Source organism: Brassica rapa, chromosome A09 (genome assembly GCF_000309985.2).
Source record: "Brassica rapa cultivar Chiifu-401-42 chromosome A09, CAAS_Brap_v3.01, whole genome shotgun sequence".
NCBI lineage: Eukaryota > Viridiplantae > Streptophyta > Magnoliopsida > Brassicales > Brassicaceae > Brassica > Brassica rapa.
Window position 1 is genome coordinate 38,097,233 of NC_024803.2, and position 24,337 is coordinate 38,121,569.

The following is a 24,337-nucleotide window of genomic DNA, read 5'->3' on the forward strand; positions in this document are numbered from 1 at the left end:
TTTTTCTCAATTTAGCATATTTTAATCTAGAACAAACAAAAAATCCAAATTATATATATATATATATATATATACTAGGTGATAAGAGATATATTTAAAATAAGTAATCATTAAATATAGTATAGTTAAAAAATTTTGTTTTCATAAAATATAATATTAACTCTATTAAAATTTAAATAAAATTATATTGAAATAGTTAAACCAAAACAAAAAAATAAGACTACAAAAATATGTATAATAGTGTATGATTTTTTTAAGTTAAAATATTAAAATAATAATGTCCAAATGTAAATTAAATTATTATTTTTGTGTACGACGAAGGAAAACTCGCAGTAAGTTATTAATTAGTATATGTTGGATTCTCCCACTTTCTTAATATATGGTGTTTAAAAAGTTTGTATGTAAATATGACGTTATCTGCTATGTTTCGTTTTTAAAAACTTTACAGCTTATTTTAGGACTGGTTAAGTTGTTTATATTAGATAATCATTAAATAATGCTTTAAAATACATTTTATTAATTTACATGATTTTAACTATATTTGAATAGTAGTTTGATTAAGGGTTCATTAATGCTTCTACACCATGAAGTCTGGGGTTCAAATCTAGAAAACGCAAATTATTATCATGGAGAAAAATGATTATAAAAGGTCTACAACATGGTGCAAGGACATATCATTGAACATAGATCTCATAAGGCGGCTCGGAACAATGCAGTCAGACATGCATTCTCATATGATGGTAGAATTATCGGCTGTAGAATCGTGTATGTAATATTTCTCATCGTTGTAATAGCATAACTAGGTGGCCGGCCCGCACCCTATGCGGACATAAACATATTCAAATTATTAACTAAGTAGTACATAGTTTTATAAGTAACAAATTTTATATCATAATACCACCGCCCTTGGGAGAAAGCATCAGGTACAAAAAAATGTTGGTACTCAATATTTTACATGGACGAGATGGAACAAAGTAACTTCAGTATCAAGAGGTATTTATTGTGTGTACGTATAATTGCAACGTTCCAAAATAATTTGTACTAGATTTTGACCCGCGCAGGCGCGCGGGTGTATATTTTGAAAAATATGTTGATATTTGTTTTTCATGTAATTATTAGGATTTGGAAAAATGAATTCGAGGAACATAACCGATACCGATCCAAAGATATAGTACCAAACCCAAACATAAATTGATTAAATATTCTAATTATTCAAAATTTTGTTATTTAGAGAACCGAATCTGATCCGAACCGAAGTATTTGGGTATCCGAATTTATCTAAAAATAGATTTATATACTTATATATATTAATTATTTTTAGATTTAACGTATATAAAACATCAAAAATGATACTTTTAAATTGGTTTAAATACTTAAAAATATATATAGATAGTCAAAAGTAAATATCTGAAATAGTTAAAGTATACTCAAATCACCAAAAATACTTAAAATAATTATTGATTTCGTATCCAAAATTTTAAATCAAGCCAATTGATATGTTAAGCTTAAGTATTATGACATAAGTTATTCAAATTTATACGTAATATATTATTTTATTTATACATTTTGAGAAATTTAAAATATATAATGATTTAAGACTTTAAAAATAATTTAAATTAGTTATCCAAACCCAAACCAAACCCGCAAAGATCCAAATCGAACTCAAACCAAAATTTAGAAACATTCTAATAAGGCTGAAATCTTTGACCCCGAAAACCCAAAATACAAACCGATCAGAACTAAACCCGTATGGGTATCCAAAAGCCCATCCCTAGTCATTATTATATATCATATTTATCATCATATAATCAATCGTATTTTATATGTACCATCATATAAGTAATCATATAATTAATAGTATTTTATACATACCATCATATAAATAATTACATATATTATATTTTTAAAACTTAATATGAAATATGAAAACCATAATTTGAGTTGGTATTTCAAATTGGGCTTTGTATTATATTTTTCTTATATATATTGACAATATTTTTTTATAATGGTTATTGAAAAATAGTTTAGTAAAAATCCATTTTTGAATATATGTATATTTTTGAATCAATTTTTGATATAAATCAAATTTGAATTATTATTTTGATTTGAAATATGTATACAAAGTTTAAATTTTGTTTTATGGTTAGTTTTGAAAAAAAAAAATTTTAGGGAATTAGATTGACCCATTTTGGTATATTTTAAAAGTGGCCTAGATAACTTTCAATTTTTTTAAAAAACATAAGCCCATTACATTTTTTCTTAATACTACTATCTTTGTTTTCAAACAAAAATATTTTTTTTTAAAAGACTGCAATCCATGTTTCCAAACACTCCAAATTTTTAAAAGTCCTATTCAAGTCTCCAAACACTCCAATTTTGTACTTGAGTTTTAATAAGATAGATGTTTAAGAACTCTTGGTAAACCTTAAACCCTTGAGTATACTCTAACCCTTTGGCTTTACCGGATAAATCATAAACAATAAACTCAAAACTTTTGGATATACCGTAAACACTAATCTCTCTCCCCCCCTCCCTCCCTCTCTCTCTCCCTCTCTCTCCCTCTCTCCACTCTCTCTCCCCTCTCCTCCTCCTCCCTCCCTCCCTCTCCCTCTCTCTCTCTCTCCGTCCCTCCCTCTCCCTCCCTCCCTCTCTCTCCCTCCCTCTCTCTCTCACCTATTAATAGTGAGAAAAATGTCTTTATTATTGATTTACAACATTACAATATCGCGAATTCCACAAAAGTAAAACAAAAAAAATTAATTAATAGAAAATCTAACAAAAGCCACATCTTAACCAATAGAAGAGTATACTATTGATAACACGTTTCAAAACTTAAACAATGTAAATGAGCTTCCGTTCAAACGCATGATTGATTCAATCTCCGCCAAAGATAAACTCTTAATTTGATCTTCTGATAAACTCAAGCCTGAAAGAACATGTAAAAATTAATTTGATCTACTGACGTTTTCTTTTGATAAAAACATGATAAGCTAAGAAGTAGAATATTCTTTAATAAATTCTCAATAAATCTTATACTTATAAGATAATATTATTTTTGGAATATCTTGTTAATAAAGCTAAATGAGATCATCTCGTGAATAGATTGCACCAGAATTTTGGTTGACAAGTCTCACCATAAATATTAAGTTTTAAATGCATGATTTTAGGAGAGAAAATATCTTGTCAATTAATTTCGTTTCTCTGACATCTAAAATATTTAGTGAGTATTTAATTAATTAAACAGAGAAATGATCTCAAAAAGATGTTATTTGAATCGAGAAAACACAAAAGATAAGTAAAATGCTAGACTTTACTAAAATATTTAGCTTTCACAATAAGCTATGTAATAGAATGTTCTCAAATTAATTTTAAAAATGTATCTACCTATAAGTTAGGATTATTTATGGAATATATTGTTACTAAAATTACATTTTAAATATAAAAAAGAGAATATCTCGGGAGTAGTTTACACTAATGATTTAATTAACAAATCTTATCCTTAAAGTTTAAATATTAAAGCATGAGATTAGGAAATAAGATATTATTTCAGTAAAGAAAATACCATCCTACTATAGATATTTTAAAAATATAATTGATTATCCAATTTTGATGTACAATAGAGAAAATACCATTCTAAGTGTACATCTTTTGCAGGATCGGAATGGTGAACTCTTAGAGGTCTGAAATATGATCACTTCTCTCAAATCATCTCTGAAAAAATATAAAACAAAATCACAATCAGCAAACCAAAAAACAAATATGTGTATATATAAGCTTATAATTCTAAACAATAATATAAATCTACAAATCAAAAAAAGAAAAATTTTCGCAGCACAAAAAGATGCTATTGAAATGATTTAGCTGAGAGATGTTATCAAATTGAGTAAATTTTTTTTACCAGATTGAGGAACAAAGATGTTATCGAAATGATATATCAAAGAGGTGTACAATCAAATCATATATAGCTTCAGTGGAGAAATCGTCATAATAGGGTATCTGCATATAAACCAAAAGAAAAATCAGCTCTCATGAAATATAAAAGCTTAATGTTCTAAAATAAAAAGAAAAAAAAGTTCAGAACATTATTAACATTAAAAGTTCAGAATACAAAGTTCAATTATTTCGTTTCTTCTACTGTGAATGTCTTATTTATAGTAAATTGGTAGACGTTTCTCATTGATTTAGCTTGCATGATAAGCTAATAAGTAGAATATTCTTTAATAAATTCTCAATAAATCTTATACTTATAAGGTAATATTATTTTTGGAATATCTTGTTAATAAAGCTAAAGGAAAACATCTCGTGAATAGATTACACCAGAATTTTGGTTGACAAGTCTCACCATAAATATTAAGTTTTAAATGCATGATTTTAGGAGAGAAAATATCTTGTCAATTAATTTTGTTTCTCTAACATCTAAAATATTTAGTGAGTATTTAATGAATTAAACAGAGAAATGATCGCAAAAAGATGTTCTTTGAATCGAGAAAACACAAAAGTTAAGTATTAAAGTGATTTCATTTTTAGTAGTGTCGATGATTAAAATAAATCGAAAAAGAAATTCTAAAAAATCAATCAACAAAATCAAGAGAATTCTTTCCATTTGTAATAAGGAAACTAATTATTACATGTATTAACTAATATTGTTGCGCAAGTAATGTTAATAGAGGGATTAACTTATTTTTTCCTTTTCAATCAGTATTCAATGTTACTTTCCTTTTATAGGGGATCGATGAATTAAAATAAATTATTTGATTTGATAAAATGACTTTATATTCTAATATATCTATATACTACATAAAATAATAAACCAAAATATTTACTTGAATTGATAAAATGATTTTATATACCATACTTTCGACAATTAGTTACCATAAATAGTTATTAATAATATTATGTAAGTCATTTGGAATCCAAAATATTTATTTGAATTAATAAAATGGATTTATATACCATACTTTCGACAATTAGTTACCATAAATAGTTATTAATAATAATATGTAAGTCATTTGGAAAGTGATGTTAATTGGTCATTAAATTATGTTTTTCCTTGCAATTAGTATTCAGTGGTACTTTCTTATTATAGTGGGATCGATGAATTAAATAATATATCGAAATTATAAAATAAGGTAAGTATTTAGAGGGCTTTCCTTTTTAGTAGATGGAAAAAATAAATCAAAAAGAAATTCTAAAAAATATTTAACAATAAACAAATATTCAATATAAAGTCTCACCACAAACAACCTAATTAGTAGGGGTGGGCACTTTACCCGATATCCGAAGTGGCATCCGAACCCGATCCGAAAAACCTGAACTGAAATCCAAACCGAAGTAGTAAAATACCCGAACAGGTATTGAATAAGGAGATATTGGATACCCGAACCCGAACGGATAATACCCAAACCCGAATGGATATCCGAAGATAACCGAACATATGTATAATTAACCTTATATATCACACACTTTACATCTCTCATTTTATATAAAATATTTATATTGATACTACACATACTTTAAGTTCATATGATATACATACAATTACGAAAAAATGATTTGCTACTCACTTAAAATGCATGTCAAGTTTTTTATTTAAAAAATTAACAAAAAGTTACATCCAAATTTTTTTTTTTAAAAAACTAAATTAATGCCTTTTTAGTTTTAAAATGTTATGTCCAAATCTATTAACTATTCAATCTATTAAAAATAAAAAATTAGTTAACTGAAAGTTATATTTTTAAATATAAGAAACTTGAGAAATGAAAATTTTAATATTTTTTTTTAAATCTAAATATCCGAACCAGATCCAAAATAACCGAATCCGAACTAAAAATACCCGAACTCGACCCGAAGTACAGAAATACTCGAACGGATTCTACACCTCTATACCGAAATACACGAAAATCCGAAATACCCGACCCGAACCCGAACGGGTATCTAAGGCTAAACTAAATCGATAATTATTATCCTCTAGCTATATATGGGCTTATCAAAATCGACAATAGTTTTGGGCTTGTCTACATAAGCAATTGATTAAAATAAATAAAAAAGAAAAATTCAAAAAAACCAGCCAATAGAATTATAACGTTTTTCCTGAAAAGCTCTATATGAGTGTCACCTCAGCAGAAATCACTAAAGTGACTTCTCTTTTAATGTATAGGGGGATTAATCGGACGTTAAAAAAATTATATTAGAATATGTAAAATAACCGGTAAGTTAAAAAAAAAATTGGTAAGTTTCACTGTATACGGAAATTGTTTCTCTCTTACCAATCAAGATCTGGTATTTTGGAGTTATAAACATTTTCTTAAAAAATAATATTTTTTATAATTTAAGAACATATCACTATATATTTTTTAAAAAAAAATTTGGGGACTAGACTAATGTTTCATGCGACACTACTCCGATCCGGCCACGAAGATTACCCCAAAATATAAATAAACTTTAGTAGAACAAAACATCCATTTCACCGACCCAACATTTAGGCGATTTTTCAAATGTTTAGCAAATAAAAATTAAAATACTTTTTTGCGTAATTATCAACATCACAGTTGACAATACCCGACACTGCATGGTGGTGGGTAGGACCGTTTTTCCGTCACGGGTCTCTTGTCTTCTCTAAATTTCACTATAAAAAAAAACTAAAACATTAATGACTTGTGTTTTTAGCCCTGAAAATTAATGAGATTTGTGTTACTCTCTTAACAATAACTCAGAAAATACAGGCAGTGGGGGCTGAAGCCATTATGGACAGGCAACCTCGATCATAAGTCTTGAACACGTTTGTTTTGGTTGAGATGCCGTGAACAAGTTGTTGTACGTAACATAAACTCGGAAAATATAAAACAATGATCAAATATTCCTTCAAAAAGCGTCACACTTAAAAACATTTTCACTTAATTTACATACATGATATATGAATTTGGTTCTTGATTTAGGTTTTGATTCCGTATCCGAATGGGAAGAGAGGGTCATATTTGTTGTCGCCACGTTCTGAGCCACACTCTTCATCCACGTGCGAGGCAAGGTGCCGTCGAAGGGATGATCGCCAAACAAGACATCAGCAACTCCTTGTCCTTCGGTTCCTGGAAGCCAAGCGACTGCAAGAGCGTCGATGGTGCCAAGGTAGGGCTCGATCACGAGGAGACTTCCTGTGACTAGGTCCCTAGGACCACTTGACACTTCATGCCACTACCATACGTGTGGCTGATCGTTTATGGACCTGGTGCGGCTGTCCCCTTGTGTATCTTCATAAGGAGCTTCACCTACGTACACAATTGTGTATGCTGCGTCGGCGTGAAGCTTTGATCAGGGGTGAAGGCACACTGTGGACATTGGACAATGGGTGCAGGTACACCATAAAAATAATAAAGTTTATACTTTTAAGCTCAAAACTATAAGAATTTGTTAGATGACTAGGGCCTAATTAGGTATATCGGGAATTAATGGGCTTTAGATTACTAGGGCCTACCTAAGTCTTAGGCAAACTTTTTAGGGCCCAACTAGGATCAAACTATGAAAGTACCCTCAGGAGTCTTGCCACTAAATCTAATAGACTAGCTGATCCGCACTAAGTTTACGCGTCCAGACAGGCAGGCACGTTCTGTCTGACTTGACAAATATAACTTTTAGAATTATTTACTTAATTTTAATTCGAATCTAAGCATTTTTCTTCTTTTGGAACTTTTTAAATCTCTTCGTTGATCCTTCCCTTTACGAGCTAGAATTCCAAAACGCGTCAAAACTTTTTTTACTGACGTCATTACAAATTACAAACACCATAAATCTCGGTAGATTTGTCTTTAGTTCCATTGATTCTCTCCTTAGATTTCGTATCGTGTCTGAATCCGGACAAAATCCTTGTGTCGGAACCAGAAGAAGTAGAAGATGATAGAAAAGTGCTTAGGAACGCATCGCTGTCGGAAATTACAGAGAGTCTGGCGTCAAGGAAAAGTGACGCTCCTCTGCCTCGTCCTCACCGTCGTCGTCCTACGCGGCACAATCGGAGCCGGTAAGTTCGGTACGCCGGAGCAAGACATCGAGGAGATCCGCGAGCATTTCTTCTACTCTCGCAAACGCGCCGAGCCTCACCGCGTTCTCGTCGAAATCTCATCCGAAACGACGTCGTCCACGGGAGACGGAAACGGCAACAACTACGAGACGTTCGATTTCAACAAGATATTCGTCGACGAAGGAGATGAAGAGAAATCCGAAGAAAACCGGAATAAACCGTACTCTCTCGGTCCGAAGATCTCCGACTGGGATGAGCAGAGGCGTGACTGGCTCAAACAAAACCCGAGTTTCCCAAACTTCGTGGCGCCGAACAAGCCTAGGGTTCTTCTCGTCACGGGCTCAGCTCCCAAGCCGTGCGAGAATCCTGTGGGAGACCATTACCTCTTGAAATCGATCAAGAACAAGATCGATTACTGTCGGATCCACGGAATCGAGATCTTCTACAACATGGCGTTGCTCGACGCTGAGATGGCTGGGTTCTGGGCTAAGCTTCCGTTGATTCGGAAACTGTTGCTGTCGCATCCTGAGATCGAGTTTCTATGGTGGATGGACAGTGATGCGATGTTTACGGACATGGTGTTCGAGCTTCCGTGGGAGAGGTACGAGGATTATAATCTCGTGATGCACGGTTGGAACGAGATGGTTTATGAACAGAAGAATTGGATTGGGCTTAATACGGGAAGTTTCTTGCTTAGGAACTCGCAATGGGCCCTTGATTTACTCGACGCTTGGGCTCCAATGGGCCCGAAAGGGAAAGTCCGAGAAGAAGCGGGTAAAGTCTTGACCCGGGAGCTCAAAGACCGACCCGCTTTCGAGGCTGACGATCAGTCGGCGATGGTTTATCTTTTAGCTACGGAGAGGGAGAAATGGGGAGGGAAAGTGTATCTGGAGAGTGGTTATTACTTGCACGGTTATTGGGGGATTTTGGTGGACCGGTACGAGGAGATGATTGAGAGTCATAAACCGGGTTTTGGAGACCATCGGTGGCCACTTGTCACGCATTTCGTCGGGTGTAAACCGTGCGGGAAATTTGGTGATTATCCGGTGGAAAGGTGTCTACGTCAGATGGATAGAGCGTTTAATTTTGGGGACAATCAGATCCTTCAGATGTATGGGTTCACTCATAAGTCGCTAGGGAGCCGGCGCGTGAAACCAACGCGCAATCAGACGGATAGGCCGCTTGATGCCAAGGACGAGTTTGGGTTGCTTCATCCGTCGTTTAAAGCGGTGAAGCTCACGACGTGAGGAAGAGTATTCTTTTTTTTTGTTACTTTAGGGACACGTTATGTTTCATTTCATTTCTTTATTTAACTTGTTGGTAGTTTCCTTAATTAAGATATACTATAATCTTGATCTCCCGTTGATGGCGGAGAACGTGTATGGTGGAGTATTTAATGAGTTGCCCTCACCAATTCATTGTAGACGTATAGTTTCATAATCAACTACATGACATGTGTGAATCTCAAGCTTAGGCATATATATAGTAGTACATTACCAACTCTTCTTCGCTCTGTTACATTATAAGAACCAGGTGTTTCTTTATTTTGTTAAACACAGAATTATAATATTGTTAAGAATGATAATACAGTCTTAACAATTATTTTTATTTCTAGTAGTATATCAATAGAAATTTTTAATTTTTGCCATCTGAACATGCATCGTAATACTAATTACCATGATACCTCTCATCAAGAAACATCCTGGCGATCCTCCCGTTGGCACCACACGGCCAAAACCCACCGGGCCGGCGCTCATTGCCGGTGCCGTACATGACCCTGAGGATTTCTTGTGGTGTTCGGTCATAAGAGAGAGAGTATGGATCGGCGGAGAGGATGTTGCTAGTGGTGCGATTTTCCGCACCTAGCCACAGTGGCACGCACAAGCCTTCGTCTTTGATCCCGCACATACCGAGTTCATTACGGAGGTTAGATATCTCGTTGGTTAGCTCAGCCACCGTGACTCCTCCGTATTCCTCCACCTTCTCGTACTGTCTCTCGTAAAGGAGCGTCCTTATTACTCCGTCTTGACCCGATTCCACCCCCAAAAGACCCGCCACAAGCTGATTATGTTAGTGTCTTAGTTTTCATTAGTTACAAAATATTAACTCGATCATACGTATCACTAGTTCACTGTGATATACCATATAGTATAACTTGAATGTGGTAATTCGTTATAACTTAAACATATGTAGTTATTAGCCACTTTAAGTACTCATTTATACCCCGAGTGTATCCAATAGCGTGAATTCATTAATCAGTCGCATGTGATTTTGAAATATATTTCGTGAATATGTTTTGAAACAAAAATTAGTATGCCTACCTGTTTAGGTTTACTAATCTGTAATTAATATGCAATTATACTCTGTGACAAAAAAATAAAATAAAATAATAATATGCAATTATACTCTAGAAATATATTTCTTTTGTAAAATCCGTAAAGAAGTGATCGATGTCTTCTTGTTTAATTTGCTACATAATTGGTTACCCGTTTGATGTTGAAGTAGACAAGGTAAGGGATGGCTCCGACATAACCAGTGAGGCCAACATAAGGGATGTAGTATGATGCTAAAAGATAGTTGAGTGAATTCGCATAAGGATCGAACCGCGGGTTTGATCTACGCCCAACCGCTCTGTCCATAAACATGGCAAAGTTCTCTCTCGTTAGATTCAACAGCGGACGCGGAATCCCTCCCGTCATATCCGCAATCGCCCTTCAAATACAAGCTCATGCTCTATTAGTTTTACTTTATCTTACATCTATTACTTTTTATCATGATATGTGCATAACCATTAACTGTAAAGATGAACTACAAGATTGATCATTCACCTAAGATGGCCAACTTCCTGATAACCAAACTCCTCGATGATTCGATTAGTTATAGGATCAAGATTGGCCTTCTTGGCTCCAATCGGGGGTGGTCCGCCTTTAGCAAGTGTTGCATTAAACGAATCGAGTCCTTTTCCGGTAGACGCTTTCAGGAAGAATTCGGCTTCGATGAACTCCACGTTCATTGCTAAATGAACTAGGTCTACATCTGTCGCTGACATATTCCCTGAGCAGCTAGGATTATGGTATTTAACCGGATTTGCATCTATTCCTGAAAATGCAGTAAGAAATACGAGAACGAGACTGAGTTTAAACATATTTTTTGCTTTTGCCTCTTTGATAATGAATGTGTTGAAATCATGAATGTACCCAAGAGCTTAAGCTTTATACAGGGTTGTGATTTTATTTTTTAGATTATAGTACCGTTTTTTTTTAAATAATGAAATGTGGTTAGAATTGTATTGTTGAGAAATGAGGACCCTACACGTAAATAAAATACTACTATATGTTAATATAAATTAACACTACGTAAATACCTTATTTTGGTATAAACGGAATATTGACAAGTTTTCTATACCTCTAGCTACTTTGATGTTCGTCATTACGTAAGATAACAAGATTTATCGTGCTCCGTGTGAATTAGTCTATTAGTTTGATTACGACCACAAGTTAAGTTATAAAAAAATTCGACCATTGGCCTTTGCGGATCGAATGATGATGTATATATAATTATGTGTGTTTTACATATATTAAGAAAACATAATAGATTCTGAGGTTATTATTTGAAATTTACAATTTACTATTATAAACTATTAAAAAATGTATTTAAAACTTAAAAACATACCTTTTGCAAAAAAACACTTATCTTTTAGAAACCGACGGAATATTTCTTTATTATTGACGATTATTTCGGGTGGGGTTGGTTTGTGAACTGAGATTTCTTATTTACCCTAAAAAACGATGTTTGTGACAGAAAAATGAAATTATTTTTTTCAGCTTGAAAATAACTTGGAATTTAAAGCTTATTGTCTTATCTTAACCGATATTAGTTGGTAGTTTGGAAGATAGGGCCAAGAGAAGAAACAGACGTGGGTAAAGTGATGATATATATTGTGCTTTGACAAACAAAAAAAGATATATTGTGACCAAACGAGATATCGATAAATCCGTGAGGTGAGATATTTGCACTAGATAAAACTTTTTGGCAAAGGAAATTATAGCAAGGGGTCGAGAAAATAAATTTGAAAACTGTGGTCATTTTGTACCAACCAATCTACGTCTCTACCTAACTCAAACCGTTACATATATGTATATGTATCATGTATACGTATATAATTTCAGACGGAAACTATTTGGTTTACGTAGCCAGGTAGGTGATTAACAGGACATGAAAGTACAACTTTTATATAGATAACTTGTTCTCTTGTTAAGATATCTCTTATATAAGGATAACAACATTTTACACATTTCAGCATGACAATTTTTTATTACTAGAGTACTTCTCAAAGTCAATATAAAATATGTTTTCTAAACCTATATAACACTTCTCATTAAGCTAATTAACCATAAAATTTATTAATAATGTATAGTTAATACTTTCAATTTTTTTAAATAAAAGCTACATAATTACCTTTTTATTTTTTTGTCGTCACTACATAATTACCTCATATAACTAAAATATATATACGACAATTAATAATTTTAATAATAAAGATTTAATAACAATTTGTGTATTTTATTATTTTGTTTAATTTATATTAAAATAAATTAAACAATCACAACAACCATATAATAAAATTTTAAATTTTAACGTATATGATATTTAAAAATTTTAAAAGTGATTATGAATTAACAAAACTGTTAAAAGTCTCTCATTAAAAAATTCATGGTCAATGGTATAAATTTTTTAACAAAACATAAAAATGTTCATAAAACCATATGAGTAAAACAAATCTCATTTAATAGATATTCAGAATAATATATAAATATATATGTTAAATTATATACCATATAAAAATATAAAAATATTTTAATTTCAAAATTTTCATTGAACAAGAATTGAGAACTTGATATTTTAATTTCAAAACTTGCGGTAAATTTTCAAGAACGATTACAAATTTTAAACTATTGAAAGTTCAACATTAAAATTTTGTTTATCAATGATTTAATTTTTTTACTATAAAAATATAAAAATGATTGTAGCATCATTTAATAAATAGTTATATTAAAATTTATTATATACCTATGTCAATATCATATAAATTCAATTATATATCATATAAAATAGATAAAAATGATTGTTTAAATTTATTTATCATAAAATGATTGTTTAAATTTATTTATCATAAAATGATTGTAAATAAGTAAAAGTGTGTTTTAATTTATGTGTTTCTGCCAATTTAATTGTATACGTAATAGTTAGTGGGTTTTCAAAAATTTAATATAGATTTATAATTTATTATTTTATAATATGTAAAATAAAATAAAATAAATAATCAGTACATAAAATAATTTATATATATATACAATGATCATCATGAACAAGATGCAAATATTAAACTAGTATACTATTATCGATGGTAAACGATTATGTGTATGATTCACGTACCCAGAACCGGTGCTGATATTTTTAAGGCCACAAGCTCAAAACAGAAAATGACTGAAAAAAATTAAAAAAAAATGGATTTCGAACCCAGCCTCACTGGTACCTATATTGATAAACTGACCACTAGACCATTGAGACTTTTGGAAAAATTTCGGCCGGTTATTTAATTAGTTATATGCGGCCGGTTCATCTGCTTCATGCCAGGGCCGGCTCTGCACGTACCTGTTATCCTTGGTTATCATCATGTTCATTTACGTAGTGTCGAATGAAATCAAAATATCGATAAATACAATATATAAGAATTATCCAGAAAGACAGTATAAATGTTTTTCTGGTAAACATGTGTATTTACGCGTATATTTTCCTCGCAAGTATCAACTATGCAACAGTAATTAATGTATTCGCACGTACGTAATTATAAGCGTTGTAGTTGCATGGCTATATTAAAAAGAAGTTGAAACAGAAGTTCCACTTCACTTGTGAGCTTTGCTTTACTTACCAAAGTTACCATAGGCCTAAATTAGTCAGTGAAGGCGCAGTTCTCAACTTTTTTGTTAAAGAGGCTCATTGGCTTAGTCCGTGAAGGCCCACCTTTTACTATTTTGCGTTTGGGTCTTTTATGTGAACACTACTTTGTAGAGGTATCATTATAATTTAGTCACTATTGACAAGAGTTGGGTCCCTGGATGTGCACTTGTTATTATTTTAAATTGTTTAACAATCGAAATAAATGTTTTGAAGGATTTAATACAAAAGGCGCATCTGGTGTAGTGGTATCATAGTACCCTCCCACGGTACTGACCAGGGTTCGATTCCCTGGATGCGCATTTTTTTTAATTCGAACACTTTTTATTCGTTTAGAAGGAGGAGAAATAGAATTTGATGTTCTATCGAAGATGTGTAATCATGTGTTGTCTTTGTTTGAGAATGGTAGATGTAGCGAACAAATTGCTGGTGGAAAGATATTGTTTAGGCTGAAATGCTTTTTTTAATAGTTGTACGTTGCCCAGTCACATCACATGAAACACACTTTTCACTAAAAGAGATAACAGTGGGTACTAATCGAATATCCATATTTTTCTTTTAGGTATCATAATTTAGTCTCTAAAATTTACTTTTTAAAATTCTAGTAAGTAAAATAAAATATAATATATATGCATATAACAGATTAGATTGAATATATGTTCTTAAAAATATTAGTATTTATAATTTACTTTTTTTTTTGTAGATAATGCATATTATGTGATGGTTCGAAGAGACCGTAAATATTTTTGCGGTGTATAATATATGCTGTAAATTAGTTATAGATTTTACTGTTGTAGATTTTTGTCAAAGCACTAAATATAAAGCTATACAAAATTGATTTTCAAAGTCTATTTGTTTCATGTTTTAACTTTAGGACTGTAATTTAAAATTATTTTTTAAAACATGATCCGTAAATATGGATGTAAAAAAGAAAATGAGCTATGGGAAAGTATTCACAACACTTGTCAATCACCCTCTTAGTATTTGGTTTTGCTTCCTAAAATTAGAAATATTCCAATTTTTCGATTGGATAGAAATGGCTAAAAAATCGAATCAAAATCTGTGGATATTTTGTGGAACACTAAAAGAGATACGTCCTTGTACTTGTTCACGTCTAATTTTTGTCGCTTCTAATGAGTGGAGGAAGGAATAGAAAAAATGGGCCACTCACACAATCACTGGGTGCGTTCTTGAACGATCCAAATTAAAGAAAACGACTTGAACCCATCACTTATTTATACGCTCTCTCACGCACTCAGATCAAAGAAGGAAAATCAATCAATCAAACGAACAAAAAGGATGCAAGCTTTCTCTCTGTTTATCAATTTTCTGCTCATCGTTTTGGCAATAGGCTACATCGATGCCTTCACCAGAAACGATTTTCCAGAGGATTTCCTCTTCGGAGCCGCCACTTCCGCTTACCAGGTTCGACTCTGCTTTTATACGTTCTATCTCATTTTCGTTGTGTTGCTTTTGTTTAGTGATGTTGAGATGTTGGGGGAGAATATAGTGGGAAGGAGCTGTTGATGAAGATGGAAGGACTCCTAGCGTTTGGGATACTTTCGCCCACTCCTGTAAGCTTTTTAAATTGTACATTTTATTCTAAGAACATCATTAATCTTTTTTTTTTTGTGTAGCTGATGTGTTTCATAGGTTGTTGTGTGTTTCCATTTATTTGGCATTTTAAGTCTAGAAGTTGAGTTATTATTTAGGGTTTTATCTATCTTAGAGTTCGTTTTATTAGGTTGATTATATATATATCTTGACTTTACAAAAAAAAATTGCAGCTAATTACTTAGGAAATGGAGATATAGCATGTGATGGATATCACAAATACAAGGTTCTGTCTCTCTTTTATTTGTTTGCCTTGCTCTTGTCAAACAAGTTACCCTATGACTCTTGCTCGAATTTCTCAACTTCGATGTTATTGTGACTTGTACAGGAAGATGTTAAGTTAATGGCAGAAATGGGTTTAGAAGCATTCAGATTCTCTATCTCTTGGACAAGGCTTATACCTAGTAACACCTCCTCTTCTTGTTTCTTGACTTGCAAGTTTAAAACCTTCATTCTCTGAGATTCTTAAACCCTATTTTGTGGTTTTTTTTTTGGTATCTCAGATGGAAGAGGACCCATTAACCCTAAAGGTCTATTGTTTTATAAGAACCTCATCAAAGAACTACGAACTCATGGTGAGCGTTTTTTCCCCTTTAACTTGGTCCTTAAAGCCAATTTAAGCTTTTTTCTGATAAAAAAGTTTTCGCAAATAGGAATCGAACCACACGTTACACTTTACCATTATGATCTTCCTCAAACTTTTGAAGATGATTACGGAGGATGGATCAACCGTAAAATCATGTAAACACATAATTTTCTAAAAAGGTTCTGATTCAACAAAGTCTTATTGTGTAGTTTCAAGAAAAATTGAAACAATGATATTGTGGTTGCAGAGAAGACTTCACTGCTTTTGCAGATGTATGCTTCAGAGAGTTTGGTGATGATGTGAAGCTTTGGACTACAATTAACGAAGCAAACATATTCGCCATTTCTTCTTATAGCGAAGGATTTGCACCACCAGGACACTGTTCTCCTAACTCACTCTTTAATTGCTCTACTGGAAACTCTTCTACTGAACCATATCTTGCAGGCCATAACATGTTGTTAGCTCATGCCTCTGCGTCCAAATTGTATAAACTAAAATACAAGGTGCTTTTAAAATCTATTTCTTCTATCTTAAAACCGTAACTCTTTTTTTTTTATGAATTATGAAACATAATAATATGATGTTTCAAAAAAAAAAAACATAATAATATGATGGTGCAGAATAAGCAGAGAGGAACTATAGGCTTTAGCATATATGCATTCGGGTTAACTCCCTATAGTAACTCCAAGGAAGATGAAGTTGCAACTGAGAGAGCTAAAGATTTCCTCTTTGGCTGGTGAGTAAAACAGTTTCTTTAACTTTTAACTGCTTTGTGGGCAAAACCTGAATGACTTTGGATTAAACAATCAGGATGTTGAAGCCTTTGGTATTTGGGGACTATCCAGATGAAATGAAGAGAATCTTGGGATCCAGGTTACCTATTTTCTCAGAGGAAGAGTTAGAGCTAGTTAAAGGATCATCTGACTTTATAGGAATTATCCACTACACGACAGTCTATGTGAAAAACAGTAGTCCCACACCTTCTCTGCTCCCCAGCAGACAAAACTTCTTTACAGACATGGGCGGTGTGACTATCTGTAAGCTTTACTTTCTTCTCAGTTGAAACATGGCGTCTTGGTTCTTTTGACCTGATCACTTTTCTTGTTCTTCTTTTGGATAAGTCATGGGGAATTCTACATTCTTTGAGGTAAGACCTGCTGATCTATCTTCTTGACTCTAGAAGTCTTCCTTATTTGATTTTTTTTTTTTTTGAAGTGGGATGCTGTTCCATGGGGTCTTGAAAGAGTCTTGGAGTATATTAAACAGAGCTATAACAATCCTCCAATCTACATTCTTGAAAACGGTTTACTTCTTTTGTCTTATCACCTCTATATTTTTTTCCTTCTTGTTGTTTGTTCTTTGAATTACTCAAATTGCGCTAAAAACAGGTAAACCAATGAAACATGGTTCGACGCTACAAGACAACCCAAGAATTGAATACATTCAAGCTTACATTGGTGCAATGCTCAACGCCATCAAGTAAGATTATCTTCCTTCAAATCTTTTAATCTTTCATATATTATTATAACTTGTTGGTTGTATGTAAGAGGGGTCTGATGTTAAGGGCAATTAGTTCAGTTTACTCTCTGATCTAGCTTCGACTGATTAGGAATGGATCGGACACAAGGGGATACTTTGTATGGTCGATGATTGATGTGTACGAGCTGTTGAGTGGCTACATGTACAGCTATGGGATGTACGATGTGAAGTTCAGCGATCCTGGTCTCAAGAGGTCACCAAAGCTATCTGCTTCTTGGTACACTGGTTTTCTCAATGGTACAGTCGATGTTGGTCCTCAAGCTATTACTCGGTTACACAGCAACATCTCGGGTTCCTCTTCGTTTTAATCTATTTGTACATATAATTCAGTTTTAATTCCTGATTATTGGTTTGAGTTCATACTTTATTATATGGGAAATGGTTAAATCAGATTTGCATTTTGAAATAGCATTGAATATGAATGTAGCTTGTCAGACCAAAACGGGCCACATTGATTGGGAAAAAGATAGTAAAATAAATAACAACACTTCAAGACAACCAAAAGAGACCCACAGCCACAAACTTCCTGAAAACAAATAGCATCGGCTCAATTTTTAGATGGCTATGATTAAATGGATGTTACCAAAACTCAATGTTTCACGTGGTATGAGAATAGTAGTTGGATATTAGCATTACACATCGGTTACCAGAAGGGAGTAATTGAAATGTTTTGACTTTTTGTCAGAGCTCTTTTCTTATCGTATTTGTTGGGAATGGTCCACCGTTTGCTTGTCTAGTGTTGTCCACCTTTTTTTTTTGTCACTGGTATAGTGTTGTCTACCTAATAATTCAAGAGGTAAACAATTTTAAAAGATTTTTCTTTCCCCATGTAAATAAGCGTAAGCGTATTTTCTGTTACGCAAATTTCGAAGAATTTAGGACGAACTAAAAGAAAACAAACCCAACTATTAAGAGCATCTCCAACTCACCTCTATTTCCACCTACATTTAGAGTCAAAACCACTCTAACCCTTTTCTATTTTTAATTTTAAAATAGAGATTGTTATTTTCTCTTCTATTTATAGAGGAAGAAATAATATTCCTCTATATTTTGTTCTATATGTAGAGATCTCTATTTTACAGAAATACATTGGAGTAAAACCCATTTCTATTTTAAAGGTAAAAATAGAGAAATACATTGGAGATGGTTTAATCCACCTATTTGTTTACATTCCGAATTTATTTCGTCACGTGCACAAATGTGGAAAGGGAAAATAGATATTTAAATTAGTCAGTTCAACAAGTGGGTGGAGAAACAAAAAAAGAGATCTGTCACTGTCACACGCCACGTATTATAAGTTATAAAAATGACTGGAAAGCCCCTCCCCCTCGACGAATAAATTCATTACTAATATCTCAAAAACACATAAAAATTCCAAGGAAACACACACAAAAATGAAAGTGTTATCTCTGTTTTGCATTTGCGTGGTCATCGTTTTGGTAACAAGAGACAGCAATGCTTTCACAAGAAATGACTTTCCAGAGGATTTCCTCTTCGGAGCTGCCACTTCTGCTTATCAGGTTCACTTTCAAGCTCTGCTTCAGATTTGTTTTCAGTCTAAGAAAAATAGATTTTGTGTTTTATTTTTGATGTGATGTTGGGGGCAATCTAGTGGGAAGGAGCGGTTGATGAAGATGGAAGGACTCCTAGCGTTTGGGATACTTTCTCCCACTCTGGTAATATATATGCTTCTTCTTTTTTTTCTTGAAAAATACTGTTCATTTAAAACATTTTTTTATATTAAATGGCAGTACCACATGTATGTTCTGAGAGCTTGGTTGATTATATTCATTGATATTGTTTGATTTTTTTTTTTTTTTGCAGATAACAAAGGAAATGGAGATATAGCATGTGATGGTTATCACAAATACAAGGTTTCTTTTCTTCTTCTTCTTCTTTACTCTATAAGTCTCTGACTTTGTTTTCTTAAACTCTATTGCAGGAAGATGTTAAGTTAATGGCAGAAATGGGTTTAGAAGCATTCAGATTCTCTATCTCATGGTCAAGGCTTATACCTAGTAACACCTCCTCTTCTTGTTTCTTGACTTGCAAGTTTAAAAGCGAGAGATTTTTAAACCCTATTTTGTGACTTGTTGTTGGTTTCTCAGATGGAAGAGGACAAATTAACCCTAAAGGTCTACTGTTTTACAAGAACCTCATCAAAGAACTACGAAACCATGGTGTTATATTCTTTTCTACTTAAAAACTTAAAAATAGCAATTATTAAAGATAAATTTCATTGTTTTTGAATAGATATAAATTTTGACAAACAGGAATAGAGCCACACGTTACACTCTACCACTATGACCTTCCTCAGGTTCTTGAAGATGAGTATGGAGGATGGATCGACCGCAAAATCATGTATACGATCTATATAAATGATTATATGGCGTATCAAAGTCTCGTTATACTTTATTATGATGAACTGATGAAACAAATGTTGTTGTTATTGCAGAGAAGACTTCACCGCTTTTGCAGATGTATGCTTCAGAGAGTTTGGGGACGATGTGAAGCTATGGACTACAATTAACGAAGCTAACATATTCGCCATTGGTGCTTACAGCGAAGGATTTTTGCCGCCAGGACATTGTTCTACTAACGAATTCGTCAACTGCTCTACTGGAAACTCTTCTACTGAACCATATCTTGCAGGCCATAACATATTGCTAGCTCATGCCTCTGCTTCAAAACTGTATAGACTCAAGTACAAGGTATTTATATATTTATATATTTATATATTTATATATTTATATATTTATATATTTATATTTGCTCTTTAAACATTATGAACATTAATAATATGATGGTGCAGAGTAAGCAGAGAGGATCTGTAGGCCTTAGCATATATGCATATGGGTTAGTTCCTTATACTGAGTCCAAGGAGGATGAGATTGCAACTCAGAGAGCTAAAGATTTCTTCTATGGCTGGTGAGATAAAAATACATTTTTGTTTTCTTGTGGACATAATCTGAATTTGATAATACAGGTTGTTGAAGCCTGTGGTGTTTGGGGACTATCCAGATGAAATGAAGAGAATCTTGGGAACGAGGCTACCTGTTTTCTCAGAGGAAGAGACAGAGCTAGTTAAAGGATCATCTGACTTTTTGGGGATTATCCACTACACAACAGTCTATATCGCAAACATTACACCCGCACCTTCTGTCCTTCCAAGCAAGCAAGAGTTCTTCACAGACATGGGTGTAGATACGATCTGTAAGCTTTACTTTCTTTTCAATCAATCTATCAAAAATAAGACTTCTCTGACTCATTTAACTGATCATTATTGGACAGTCATTGGGAACTCTTCATTCTTCAAGGTATATAATAATAAGACCTACAAAAAGCTATTGTTCTTGAATTTAGAAAGGTTTGCTAATATGATTTCTTCTTCTCTTTTTTTTTTTTGTGAAGTGGGATGCTATTCCATGGGGTTTTGAAGGTGTCTTGGAGTATTTGAAACAGAGCTATAACAATACTCCTATCTACATTCTTGAAAATGGTCTCTTTCTTTTCTCTGTTTTTCTTGCTTTGAAAGCAAAGTTTCTTTGTCCTTAAGATTTCTTCCATTTGCTAACAGGTTTACCGTTGGAACACGATTCAACGCTACAAGACACACCAAGAGTTGAATACATTCAGTCTTACATTGGTGCTATGCTCAACGCCATCAAGTATGATTCTCCTTCTTCTTTATCTTTTTAAGTCTTCCATATAAATGCATGGTTTAGGTCAAGTTTCCTTGATTCTGATAAAAATCTTTTTGACTGGCTAGGAACGGATCAGACACGAGAGGTTACTTTTTCTGGTCGGTGATTGACTTGTATGAGCTATTGGCTGGATACAAGCTCAGCTATGGATTGTATTATGTGAATTTCAGCGATCCTGGACTCAAGAGGTCACCAAAGCTATCTGCTTCTTGGTACACTGGTTTTCTCAATGGTACTATTGATGTTGCTCCTCAAGCTACTACTCAGCAGCAGAGCCTCTTCCCTGGTTCTTCGTCTTTGTGATGTAGTTAGTTACATATATAGATAGCTAAGGAAGGATTCTGGTTCTGTTTTGATCCTCATTTGGTCTAAGTTGGTCTTTTCAATGACAAAACTCAGGTGATTTGCCTTATGGTTTAATATAATATTATGCATTTCAGCATTTGAGACTTGCAAAGGGTTGCATAGATTCTTGAATGTAACATCACCCAAACATAACCACAGGTCTACAACACAAGTTTAGCTTCCACCAAAATAATATTTACATCCACAATAGGCAAAAGCGCATCTGGTGTAGTGGTATCATAGTACCCTCCCACGGTACTGACCAGGGTTCGATTCCCTGGATGCGCACTTTTTTTCTCTATTTTACCTTTCAGACAACATTTGGTCTTGGTTTCACACACATTATCGGATGGATAAAACAGCAACGGTTTCATCGACTGGACTTTTTGTTCTTACACAACTAAGACGAGTTGGTTTGGTGAAATGTCTGGGGAAGACGTAAACTGAAGAGCCTTGCATCAGTTTTGAACTTTTGATTAACGATCAAAGATTTTAGAAATTATACAAACCATTCGTTGTTATTATACACAAAAACTATACATTAAGACCACCATATGGTTACACTTAACCAAATCTCACCAAAAGTAGCAGAGATAAAGATAGAAGGGAACTAAAGAGAATAGATGCAACTAGAAAACAGACGGCGATTTTAGACAGTTGTGGTACTCAAGCTGAGACATTTCTCCGCCATTCACCGGATCAAACTGGCATCTGTAGAAGCTGTTATCAAAACAACAAAGAAGATAACCCAGACTCCTGTCAGATCAGATATGCAATACACACAGGACAAAACCATAAAAGAGTTCAAGTTTTGTTTGTTTTATTTAGTTGCTTACCTCCCATCCATGCCAAGAATAACAACAGTGTTCTTCTGATGACCAAAGGCGACTATGTACTGAGTTCCTTCCACCAACCTGAACTGAGCCACCGACCACTCCGAGCTGAAATACTTTGGCAACACTCCTAACATAGATCAAAAAAGAGTTATGCTTACTGAACCAAGGGGGTGAAAGTAACTGTTTTTGTTTGTTTAGACCTTCTATACCTTTGAATAATGACAGAGACGAGGATGGGGAGGTAGGACGAGTAACATTAGATGCAATTCGAGGAGTGTCTTTCACGCCGGAGTTGACTTTGAGACCAAACACATGAACAGTCCCTTTGTCACTCGAGACAGCCAACCACTCAGCATTTGAAGAGAAAGCCAAACTATATATCTCTGCTCTATCTGCACCCCTCCTAACCTGTACAGTCACATCATCATTATTATAAGAATCAAAACTACATCTTGGATCTAAAGCGCTGGCTATATAGTAGTAGTTAGCACCTACCTCTTGGCGCAAGGTGCCATCGACAGTATTAAAGATCCGAACCAGAGTACCCTTGGAGCTAGCCGTGGCCAACAAGCTCCCATCCTGCGTGAGAGCGAAGCAAGCAATCCTCGAATCATGAGCCAAGACGAACTTAGTCCGTTTCGAAGCGTAGTGCTCGATCCTCACTTGCCCTTTCTGCAAACCAGGGCACACCAACACCATAGACCCCGCGCCCTGAGAGACAGCGCACAGCCCCTTAAGGTTCGCGAAGGTCTCGATCTGATGCATCAGCTTGAGGTCCACGAAGTTGTAAACGAAGATCTTCTGCTCGAGAACAACGACGATCCGATCCCTCCTGAGCCTGACGGATCGAACCTCGGACCTGAAGGAGAGCTCGCCGATGCACCGGCTCTGGTGGTCGTCCCATATCATGACCTTGTTGGGAGGGTACTGAGGGTCAGGTCCGCCGCCGACGAGGGCGAGTATGTTGCATCGGAAGAGCATCTCCACGACGGCGACCCCGCGGGCGAAGTCGCGGCGGAAGATCTCGCGGAAGGGGTCGCAGTTGAGGATCAGGAAGCCGCGGGCGGTGCCGACGGCGAAGCAGGCGTGGTCTTGGTTGAAGGAGAGGTGGAGCAGCGACGGAGGAGGCGTCGTCGTCGGTGAATTCGATTCGAGGGGAGAGGTATGCGTTTGAGTGTTGAGGTAACGGTTGGAATCGGGAATTCGATCGGGGAGATTGAAGTCTTGGGCGTTGAGAGTCATGGAGGAGAAGGACTCGGCGTCGTCTCCGCGATCGCGGGAGTGCTGCGGGGGAGAAGTGGAGTCGGAATCTGAGGCAGGGGTAGAATCGGGATTTTGCCAGGGGGAGGAGGGGGAGGAGACGGTGGTCATTGGAATCTGAAGGGATCTTTTAGAGAGAATGAATGAAGATTAGATGAAGAAGCGTGGAGGAGGAGTAATAAGAAAATGACTTCGTGCTTTGCTTGTTGCCGTCGTCTCTCTCTCTTTTAGGCGGCTTTATTATTGAAGAATAAAATAAAAAAGTTTCGGATAAACTTACTATTATAATATTAAAAAAAAAATTATGGCTGAATCATATATTTTATTCACTTGCATAATTTTTTTTCTTGAGAATAATGCAAAGCTGCAAATGAATGTAAATTTATCTTTTTACCAACTTGAAATTAGAGTATTAATTCAAAAAAAAAAACAAAGTCGTCACTTTATCCCTTGTTCATGTGTTTATTGGACAGACTTTGATCTTGAA

At 34.3% G+C, this 24,337-nt stretch overlaps 5 protein-coding genes and 2 non-coding genes across 8 annotated transcripts; 5 read left to right on the forward strand and 2 right to left on the reverse strand.

The window, feature by feature from the left end:
* Positions 1–6,239: 6,239 nt before the first annotated feature.
* Positions 6,240–9,388, forward strand: LOC103842076 (xyloglucan 6-xylosyltransferase 1). Its single transcript, XM_009118683.3, has one exon. It carries the CDS (start codon positions 7,885–7,887, stop codon positions 9,253–9,255), a length of 1,371 nt encoding a protein of 456 aa, XP_009116931.1. The 5' UTR covers positions 6,240–7,884; the 3' UTR covers positions 9,256–9,388.
* A 76-nt stretch (positions 9,389–9,464) lies between these two features.
* LOC103842077 (desiccation-related protein PCC13-62) lies at positions 9,465–11,207 on the reverse strand. Its single transcript, XM_009118684.3, has 3 exons — positions 10,837–11,207; positions 10,495–10,720; positions 9,465–10,069 (listed from the first exon to the last, which is right to left on the reverse strand). The coding sequence occupies exons 1-3, from the start codon at positions 11,151–11,153 to the stop codon at positions 9,677–9,679; spliced, it is 936 nt and encodes a 311-aa protein (XP_009116932.1). The 5' UTR covers positions 11,154–11,207; the 3' UTR covers positions 9,465–9,676.
* A 2,990-nt stretch (positions 11,208–14,197) lies between these two features.
* TRNAG-CCC lies at positions 14,198–14,268 on the forward strand. Its single transcript has one exon. It is a non-coding gene; the product is annotated as a tRNA-Gly (tRNA).
* Positions 14,269–15,093: 825 nt separating this feature from the next.
* LOC103842078 (beta-glucosidase 10) lies at positions 15,094–18,486 on the forward strand. 2 transcript variants are annotated; one of them, XM_009118686.3, is made up of 14 exons: positions 15,094–15,391; positions 15,477–15,540; positions 15,754–15,806; positions 15,909–15,984; positions 16,084–16,155; positions 16,234–16,321; positions 16,414–16,669; positions 16,787–16,902; positions 16,977–17,203; positions 17,288–17,313; positions 17,382–17,469; positions 17,555–17,645; positions 17,776–17,996; positions 18,097–18,486. In XM_009118686.3, exons 1-14 carry the CDS (start codon positions 15,266–15,268, stop codon positions 18,243–18,245), a joined length of 1,653 nt encoding a protein of 550 aa, XP_009116934.2. In that variant the 5' UTR covers positions 15,094–15,265; the 3' UTR covers positions 18,246–18,486. The 2 variants fall into 2 exon arrangements, with proteins under 2 accessions (XP_009116934.2, XP_009116935.2); XM_009118687.3 differs by lacking the exon at positions 15,754–15,806 and having other exon boundaries at positions 15,110–15,391.
* Positions 18,487–19,031: 545 nt separating this feature from the next.
* LOC103842079 (beta-glucosidase 10) lies at positions 19,032–21,858 on the forward strand. Its single transcript, XM_009118689.3, has 13 exons — positions 19,032–19,225; positions 19,318–19,381; positions 19,530–19,579; positions 19,648–19,723; positions 19,814–19,885; positions 19,979–20,066; positions 20,161–20,416; positions 20,518–20,633; positions 20,692–20,918; positions 20,997–21,022; positions 21,117–21,204; positions 21,283–21,373; positions 21,475–21,858. The coding sequence occupies exons 1-13, from the start codon at positions 19,100–19,102 to the stop codon at positions 21,710–21,712; spliced, it is 1,518 nt and encodes a 505-aa protein (XP_009116937.2). The 5' UTR covers positions 19,032–19,099; the 3' UTR covers positions 21,713–21,858.
* A 113-nt stretch (positions 21,859–21,971) lies between these two features.
* On the forward strand, positions 21,972–22,042 carry TRNAG-CCC. The gene has a single exon. It is a non-coding gene; the product is annotated as a tRNA-Gly (tRNA).
* Positions 22,043–22,198: 156 nt separating this feature from the next.
* LOC103842080 (autophagy-related protein 18a) lies at positions 22,199–24,106 on the reverse strand. The gene is made up of 4 exons (XM_009118690.3): positions 23,086–24,106; positions 22,800–22,998; positions 22,591–22,717; positions 22,199–22,474 (listed from the first exon to the last, which is right to left on the reverse strand). Exons 1-4 carry the CDS (start codon positions 23,959–23,961, stop codon positions 22,384–22,386), a joined length of 1,293 nt encoding a protein of 430 aa, XP_009116938.2. The 5' UTR covers positions 23,962–24,106; the 3' UTR covers positions 22,199–22,383.
* Between the last annotated feature and the right edge of the window lie 231 nt (positions 24,107–24,337).